This window comes from Rutidosis leptorrhynchoides, chromosome 3 (genome assembly GCF_046630445.1).
Source record: "Rutidosis leptorrhynchoides isolate AG116_Rl617_1_P2 chromosome 3, CSIRO_AGI_Rlap_v1, whole genome shotgun sequence".
Lineage (NCBI taxonomy): Eukaryota > Viridiplantae > Streptophyta > Magnoliopsida > Asterales > Asteraceae > Rutidosis > Rutidosis leptorrhynchoides.
In genome coordinates, this window is record NC_092335.1 from 400,459,383 (window position 1) to 400,469,195 (window position 9,813).

General features: G+C 33.4%; 1 protein-coding gene across 1 annotated transcript; it reads left to right on the plus strand.

Moving 5' to 3' along the window:
* The first annotated feature begins 614 nt into the window (after window positions 1-614).
* Window positions 615-1,571, plus strand: LOC139901366 (uncharacterized). Its single transcript, XM_071884088.1, has one exon. It carries the CDS (start codon window positions 615-617, stop codon window positions 1,569-1,571), a length of 957 nt encoding a protein of 318 aa, XP_071740189.1.
* The last annotated feature ends 8,242 nt before the right edge of the window (window positions 1,572-9,813 follow it).

Below are 9,813 nucleotides of genomic sequence, written 5' to 3' on the forward strand. Positions count from 1 at the left end.
ATGGCCGAAGAAGACGAAGAAAATACATCATTCTTCACAAGTAAGGGGATCTACTGTTATAAGAAGATGCCTTGCGGACTAAAGAACACCGGAGCTACATACCAAAGGCTGGTAGACAAAGTTTTTTGTAAGAAATTGGGGAGAAACTTGGAGGCTTATGTTGACGATAATGTGATTAAAAGCTTCGAAGAAAGCACTTTGTTGAAAGACATTCAAGAAACCTTCTAACTCTTCGGATAGTCAACATGAAGCTAAACCCCAAGAAATGCTCGTTCGAGGTAGTAGAAGGAAGGTTCCTAGGATATTATATCACAAAGAAAGGAATCTTAGCAAACCCACAGAAAGTAGACAAGCTACAACACCTCAAAACCCCAACCATAGTCAAAGAAATGCAGAGTTTAAACGGGAAGCTGGCGTCATTAAGCATTTTTCTGTCCAGGGGGGCTGAAAAGTAGTTACCTTTCCTCAAAGTTTTAAAAGGATGTTTGGGAGCGAAAAGGATATCTTAGACCGAAGAAGCAGAACAAGCCTTCGTTGATATGAATGCACACATAGCTAACCTGCCAACCCTGACATTGCCGAAGCTAGGGGAAACACTCTATCTCTACCTAGCAATGTCCAAGGAATGCATCAGTGCGGTGTTAGTAGCAGAGCGAGAAAGAGTACAGGTCCCGATATACTTCGTAAGCCGGGTTCTACAAGGTGCGAAAGTCAACTATCCAGAACTCGAAAAGCTCACGCTCGCCCTAGTTCATACAGCAAGGAAACTACGAAGGTACTTTCAAGCTCATCCTATAATTGTGTTAACTAACAAGAAAATTAGGAAGGTGCTCATGAAGCCAGAAAAGTCGGGTAGAATGGCCAAATGGGCCATAGAGCTCGGGGAACATGACATTGAATTCCAAGCTTGTCATTCAATTAAAGACCAAGTGTTAGCAGAATTCATGGCAGAAACAACGAAGACAGACGAAGGGAGTGACTCTACCTTTGCACAAATTATCACTCCTCCTGTTGAAATGAAGGAATGGAAATTGTTCACCGACAGAGCTTCTAGCTCTGATGGCTCAGGGGCAGGGCTAATGTTAATTAAACCAGAGGGGCAAGAGTTTACTTATGCGCTATGCTTCGAATTCAACACAACCAACAATGAAGCAGAATATGAAGCTCTTCTCGCCGGGCTCAGAATAGCGAAAGAAATGAAAATTAAGCATTTGCAAGCCTTTGTAGATTCCCAACTTATTGCTAACCAGGTTTTAGGTATCTTTGAAGCAAGACAACCTACCATACAACTCTACATGTCAAAGGTCAGGGAACTAGTGGAAAGCTTCAAAAGCTTCACAATCAAACATGTGAGAAGGAGTCAAAACAAGAAAGCAGATGCCCTGAGCAAATTAGCTTTTATCACTTTCGCGCACCTGGCGAAAGAAGTATTGGTCGAAGTGTTAGAAAAAAGGTCCATCGAAGCTCAGGAAGTCCACGACTTAATCACTGAAGAAGAAAACACATGGATGAAGCCAATAAGGGAGTACTTGGAACTCGGAATTTTACCCGAAGACAAAAAGGAAACATGAAAGATCTGGATTAAAGCACCGTCATACAAAATGATAAATGGAGCCCTGTATAGAAAATCTTTCCTTACCCTATGGCTTCGATGTGTCGGACCAAACCAAGCTTCGATGATCATCAGAGAAATGCATGAAGGTATATGTGGACTTCATTCCGGACCAAGGTCAATCGTGGCAAAGATACTAAGGATGGGGTATTACTGGCCAACCATGCATGAAGATACAATCATGCTCTTACGAACCTGTGAGCCATGTCAGATCCACGCTAAAGTTCAAAAACAGCCAAAGCAAGAGATGATATCGGTGCTATCAACATGGCCTTTCTCAAAATGGATCATAGATCTAGTAGGTCCACTCACCGTGGCCCCAGGAGGCTACAAATGGTTGGTAGTTGTGATAGACTACTTCACAAAGTGGACAGAAGCAAAACCACTAAGCACCACGACGGGGAAACATATAGAAAAATTCGTCTGGGAACACATCGTGTGTCGGTTTGGGATACCCCAAGAAATCATTTCGGATAATGGTAAACAATTCGCTGAAGGCATCTTCCCGGGGTTCTGCGAGAAACTACAGATAAAGCAAACCTTCACTTCCGTCTACCATCCACAAGGGAATGGACAGGTTGAAGTAACCAAGAGGGATATATTAAAAGGCCTCGAGAAGCGTTTGGGTAAATGCCACCAAGGATGGATGGAAGAACTCCCCCTAGTTCTATGGGCTCACCGAACTACCCCTAAAAGGAGTAACGGAGTAACCCCCTATAGTTTGGTTTACGGCACTGAGGCGGTACTGCCTGCGGAGATACAGTTATTAACCAACAGAACCGCGAACCTTGAAGAGAACAAGGAGAACCTCCGTCTTAACCTTGACCTCATGGAGGAAAGAAGGGAAGCTGCGCTGATTCAGGAAGCAGCATACAAGAAAACGATTGAGAAGTATTACAAAAAGCGAGTCAAACCATCAGTATACAAGGTCGGGGACTATGTCCTAAGGATCAACAGCACTAGCAAAGTAGAATACGAAGGGAAGATGGGTCCAACTTGGGAAGGCCCATACATAATCTCCAAAGCTTTTGGGAATGGTTCATACAAACTTGAAACCACGGAGGAAAAATAGATCCCCAGAACCTGGAATGGAGTAAACCTTCAAAAGTTTTATTACTAGACTTTTAGCTGTATGAAAGTAGGAAAATTTGTCATGGGTAGTTGAAACTTACACGCTTCCTACCACAAGAAATTTGAATGCAATCCTACTATATTTTGAAAACACCAAGTTTAATATTATAATACTTGCCATACTTAAGCAATATGCAAGAGGTAACCCAAGAGGTATACCGAAACTATTGCAGAGTATTCCCAAGAGGAATACTTGTCAAACTCTAGCAATATGCAAGAGGTAACCCAAGAGGTATACCGAAGCTATTGCAGAGTATTCCCAAGAGGAATACTTTTCAAACTCTAGCAATATGCAAGAGGTAACCCAAGAGGTATACCGAAGCTATTGCAGAGTATTCCCAAGAGGAATACTTGCCAAACTCTAGTAATATGCAAGAGGTAACCCAAAAGGTACACCGAAGCTATTGCAGAGTATTTGATAATGCTAAAAATGAACATATATTTCATAGCATTATTCCTCAAGAAAGACAAGCTTTTAGTTGCAATTGTTCTATTTAAAAGTGATAATCGTTTAAATAATAAAAGGTGAAGACAAAAGACAGATTCGACGAATTGAAGACGCAAAGGTCCAAAAAGCTCAAAAGTACAAAATACAATCAAAGTGGTTCCAATTATTGATAAGAAACGTCTCGAAATTACAAGAGTACAAGATTCAAAACGCAAAGTACAAGATATTAAATTGTACGCAAGGACGTTCGAAAATCCGGAACCGGGACATGAGTAAACTCTCAACGCTCGACCCAACGAACTAAAAATTACGAGTCAACTATGCACATAAATATAATATAATATTTAAATAATTCTTAAAATTATTTATATATTATATTTATAGTAAAAATCCGTCGGCAAACAAAGAGCCAAAGCTGGGTGAGCTGTAATTTCAAACTCCGCGAGTTGCGGAGTTTGAAGGCAAAAAATTACGCGACTCGCGGAGTTCCCCTGGACTCAATTCCCTATAAAAGCAAATGCAGTTTGATCGCAAAAATATCCATATATAATCTATCTCTCTCTCAATATATATGTAATATATATATATATATATATATATATATATATATATATATATATATATTTATATTTTAATTTTAATTTTAATTCTAATAATAAGGGTATGTTAGCGAATGTTGTAAGGGTGTAAGTCAAAATTCTGTCAGTGTAACGCTACGCTATTTTTAATCATTGTAAGTTATGTTCAACCTTTTTACATTAATGTCTCGTAGCTAAGTTATTATTATGCTTATTTAAAATGAAGTAATCATGATGTTGGGCTAATTACTAAAATTGGGTAATTGGGCTTTGTACCATAATTGGGGTTTGGACAAAAGAACGACACTTGTGGAAATTAGACTATGGGCTATTAATGGGCTTTATATTTGTTTAACTAAATGATAGTTTGTTAATTTTAATATAAAAATTTACAATTGGACGTCCCTATAAATAACCATATATACTCAATCGGACACGATGGGCGGGGTATTTATATGTACGAATAATCGTTCATTTAACCGGACACGGGAATGGATTAATAGCCACTAGAATTATTAAAACAGGGGTGAAATTATGTACAAGGACACTTGGCATAATTGTTAACAAAGTATTAAAACCTTAGGTTACACTCAGTCGACATCCTGGTGTAATTATTAAACAAAGTATTAAAATCTTGTTAAAGTTTAAGTCCCCAATTAGTTGGAATATTTGACTTCGGGTATAAGGATAATTTGACGAGGACACTCGCACTTTATATTTATGACTGATGGACTGTTATGGACAAAAACCAGACGGACATATTAAATAATCCAGGACAAAGGACAATTAACCCATGGGCATAAAACTAAAATCAACACGTCAAACATCATGATTACGGAAGTTTAAATAAGCATAATTCTTTTATTTCATATTTAATTTCCTTTATTTTATATTTAATTGCACTTCTAATTATCGCATTTTTATTTATTGTTATTGTATTTAATTGCACTTTTAATTATCGTACTTTTTAATTATCGCAAGTTTATTTTATCGCACTTTTATTATTCGCCATTTCATTATCGTTATTTACTTTACGCTTTAAATTAAGTCTTTTATTTATTAAATATTTTACATTTTGTTTTAACTGCGATTAAAGTTTTAAAATCGACAAACCGGTCATTAAACGGTAAAAACCCCCCCTTTATAATAATAATATTACTTATATATATATTTGTATTTTTATAAATTAAACTAATATAGCGTTAAGCTTTGATTAAAAGATTTTCCCTGTGGAACGAACCGGACTTACTAAAAACTACACTACTGTACGATTAGGTACACTGCCTATAAGTGTTGTAGCAAGGTTTAAGTATATCCATTCAATAAATAAATAAATATCTTGTGTAAAATTGTATCGTATTTAATAGTATTTCCTTGTAAAATTTAATAGTATTTTATACCCCTTAGCTTTGACATCAAGTATTTTTGGCGCCGCTGCCGGGGAACATCTAGCTTAAAAGCCTGAAGCGCAACGCTAAATATATAAAAAAAAAAATTTATTTTTAGTTTACTTTTATAAAAATACGTTTTTGTAAAAATACGTTTTAAATATCCAAAAACATAAAAAGAAAAATACTATTATGCCCAGTATTTAAATACGTATTTATTGAGTGATAGTGTTGTAAAATATCTCTCTCTCAATATATACGTAATATATATATATATATATATATATATATATATATATATATATATATATATATATATATATATATATATATATATATATATATATATATATATATATATATATATATATATTTTAATTTTAATTTTAATTTTAATTCTAATAATAAGGGTATGTTAGCTAATGTTGTAAGGGTGTAAGTCAAAATTCTGTCCGTGTAACGCTACGCTATTTTTAATCATTGTAAGTTATGTTCAACTTTTTACATTAATGTCTCGTAGCTAAGTTATTATTATGCTTATTTAAAACGAAGTAATCATGATGTTGGGCTAATTACTAAAATTGGGTAATTGGGCTTTGTACTATAATTGGGGTTTGGACAAAAGAACGACACTTGTGAAAATTAGACTATGGGCTATTAATGGGCTTTATATTTGTTTAACTAAATGATAGTTTGTTAATTTTAATATAAAAATTTACAATTGGACGTCCCTATAATTAACCATATACACTCAATCGGACACGATGGGCGGGGTATTTATATGTACGAATAATCGTTCATTTAACCGGACACGGGAATGGATTAATAGCCACTAGAATTATTAAAACAGGGGTGAAATTATGTACAAGGACACTTGGCATAATTGTTAACAAAGTATTAAAACTTTGGGTTACACTCAGTCGACATCCTGGTGTAATTATTAAACAAAGTATTAAAATCGTGTTACAGTTTAAGTCCCCAATTAGTTGGAATGTTTGACTTCGGGTATAAGGATAATTTGACGAGGACACTCGCACTTTATATTTATGACTGATGGACTGTTATGGGCAAAAACCAGACGGACATATTAAATAATCCAGGACAAAGGACAATTAACCCATGGGCATAAAACTAAAATCAACACGTCAAACATCAAGATTACGGAAGTTTAAATAAGCATAATTCTTTTATTTCATATTTAATTTCCTTTATTTTATATTTAATTGCACTTTTAATTATCGTATTTTTATTTATTGTTATTGTATTTAATTGCACTTTTAATTATCGTACTTTTTAATTATCGCAAGTTTATTTTATCGCACTTTTATTATTCGCAATTTCATTATCATTATTTACTTTATGCTTTAAATTAAGTCTTTTATTTATTAAATATTTTACATTTTGTTTTAACTGCGATTAAAGTTTTAAAATCGACAAACCGGTCATTAAACGGTAAAAACCCCCCTTTATAATAATAATATTACTTATATATATATTTGTATTTTTATAAATTAAACTAATATAGCATTAAGCTTTAATTAAAAGATTTTCCCTGTGGAACGAACCGGACTTACTAAAAACTACACTATTGTACGATTAGGTACACTGCCTATAAGTGTTGTAGCAAGGTTCAAGTATATCCATTCAATAAATAAATAAATATCTTGTGTAATGACCCAATACTTAGTGTCATTTCACAAGGTTTGTCGAACGTGTTCAAAACAAAGAACCGCTAATTATCCTGTTTTATTAAAAGCCGGAAGCGCAACGCTAAATATATAAAAAAATATTTTTATTTTTAGTTTACTTTTATAAAAATACGTTTTTGTAAAAATACGTTTTAAATATTCAAAAACATAAAAAGAAAAAAAAAATAATATAAATATTTTTAAGAGTTTGTTAAATATTTAAGTTTTATAAAGTTTCTTTATTTTTATTTTATAAAAATATAAGTTTTATTTAAATATTTTGTTTAAAACATAAAATTAAGAAAACCGAAAAAAAATTATATATATATATAAATCTATTTTTAAGATTTCTATCAAATTATAAAGTATTTCTATTTTTATAAGTTTTTATTTAGTTTTTATAAATATTTTATTTAATTATTAAAACAGAAAATATAAAAAAAAACAAAAACGCGTCGAATTTAAATCAGCCTGTCATCTAAAATTTGGAACCCCGCGACGCGCGGAGTTTTCCAGCTTCGGGAACCGCAACTCACGGAGCAGCCCTGACACAGGTGACCAGAAACCCTAACTGCATCATTACGGTGTAATTATTATTATTATTATTTTAATTAAAACCCCAATTAGTTTTTTAGTTTTTAATTACTTAATTTAAGTTATTATTATTTTGTATATTTAGTTTAATTAATTTAAATAAATTATAAAATTTACACTTTTATAAAATAAATAATATAAAAATAATATTTTTATAAAAATTGTACTTTTTATAACTTTTGGTATATTTTTATATTTTTTCCCTTTTTAATTTTTTTAGCGTAATTTTTGTATTTTTCGCTCGTTTTTAGTTTTAAACTTAGTTTTTGCCATAGTTATTTTTACTTCTAGATTTTTAGGCTTTGCCGTAAAATCCCTTAAGTGCTTTTTCTTTAGACTAAGATTTAGGTGCTTTAGAATTTTGCGACGCCTTTTTAAGTTTTAGTACCTTTTTAAGTTATTGCCATTTGGGATATAGTTTTACTTGTAAGTTTTAATATTTTTTGACGCCTTTTACCTATGTATCAATTATCATTCCAATTAGTAATCTCAATTTGAGATTATAATTTTAAGTTAGTGATAGCAATAAGGTTGGGTTAGTCGAGTGTTTTTAAGTTTTATAAGTCACTTTTTTTTTCTTTCTTATTTTTCGACGCCTTTTATTTTTCAACCCTTCTCTTTTTCGATCTTTTTCGATCTTTTTCGACGCGCTCTTTTTCTTTCTTATTTCTCGCTATTCTAGTTTTTGGACATAGATTTTTATTCTACTTCTTATCTAAATTTCTTAAAATTACGAAAATTTATTTTAAGTGGTTAAATTGATAGACATCAAAATTTTCTGGTTCGTAGTAATAGTTGGATTTGTAATTGGACCGGGTTATTGGAGCCAAACAATCCTTAATTATATTGAGACCAAACGAATCCTGCCCCTCTGCTGCATCTTTTGACTATTCAAAACGTGGGCAAAATCAGAAAAGTCTATTGAATGGATAACTTATATAATTTTTCTTTCCTTTTTAAACACTAATAGGATATTCAGTGAATGCACCGAGCAAGACGTTCACCACCTTTTGTACGTTCACCACCTGTAACTAGATCAAGACATCTAGCAAATATTACCGCCGTTGATTTTTCTTTAGAATCGTCATCCAGTCGACCAAGTACTCCAATTCAAATTTCTGATAATCCATTTTTTGAACCCGACCTCACAATTGAGAATCCGGAGAATATTCAGGGACAATTCATAGATCCTGAATCATTAAATTTTCCTCCGGTACCACCAATCATTCAAACAGAGATTGTTGAGGAACGAACCATTAAATCAGAATCCTCTAGTGATTCCGATTCAACAAATTCAATTATGGAGAATCTAGAACCTTTAAGTATGGAAGACCGAATGAGAGCTAAACGCACTGACTAAGGTCACGCAATTACTCATCCAGACATTAATGCGCCAGATTATGAAATCAAAGGACAAATTCTACATATGGTGACTAATCAATTCCAATTTAGTGGTGCACCGAAGGAAGATCTAAATGAACATCTTCGTACCTTTAATAGGATCTGCACACTATTTAAAATAAGAGAGGTGGAGGATGAACAGATATATCTCATGTTATTTCCCTGGACTTTAAAGGGAGAAGCCAAAGATTGGTTAGAATCGTTACCTGAAGGGGCGATTGATACATGGGACGTTTTAGTTGAAAATTTTCTTAAACAATTCTTTCCGGCATCTAAAGCCGTAAGACTTCAAGGAGAAATTGTTACGTTCACACAGAAACCGAATGAAACTCTATATGAGGCGTGGACAAGATTTGGAAAGTTATTAAGAGGATGTCCGCAACATGGTTTAGACACCTGTCAAATAGTACAAATATTCTACCAAGGATGCGACATCACTACAAGAAAAGACATCGATATAGCAGCTGGTGGTTCCATTATGAAGAAAACCGAAACTGATGCTTATAAAATTATTGATAACACTGCTTCCCACTCACATGAGTGGCACCAAGAAAATATATCGTTAGATAATCTAAAGCAGCTAGAGCCGATTCTAGCCATGACTTAGATTCCATTTCCGCAAAGATAGATGCTGTCGAGAGACGAATGGAAAAGATGACTAAGGATATTCACTCAATACGAATTAGTTGTGAGCAGTGTGGAGGACCACATTTGACAAAAGATTGTCTCAGTATTGAATTAACAATGGAACAAAGAGAGAATGTTTCATATCTAAACCAAAGGCATGGAAATAATTATCAGAATAATTATCAACCGCCAAGACCGATTTACAATCAAAATCAGAATTATAACCGAAATATTCCATACAACAACCAACAAGGTCCTAGCAATCAACAAGTATCCAATAATACTTACAACCAGCAAAGACCTAATTTTCAAAACAAACCACCACAAACCGATGATAAAAAGTCGA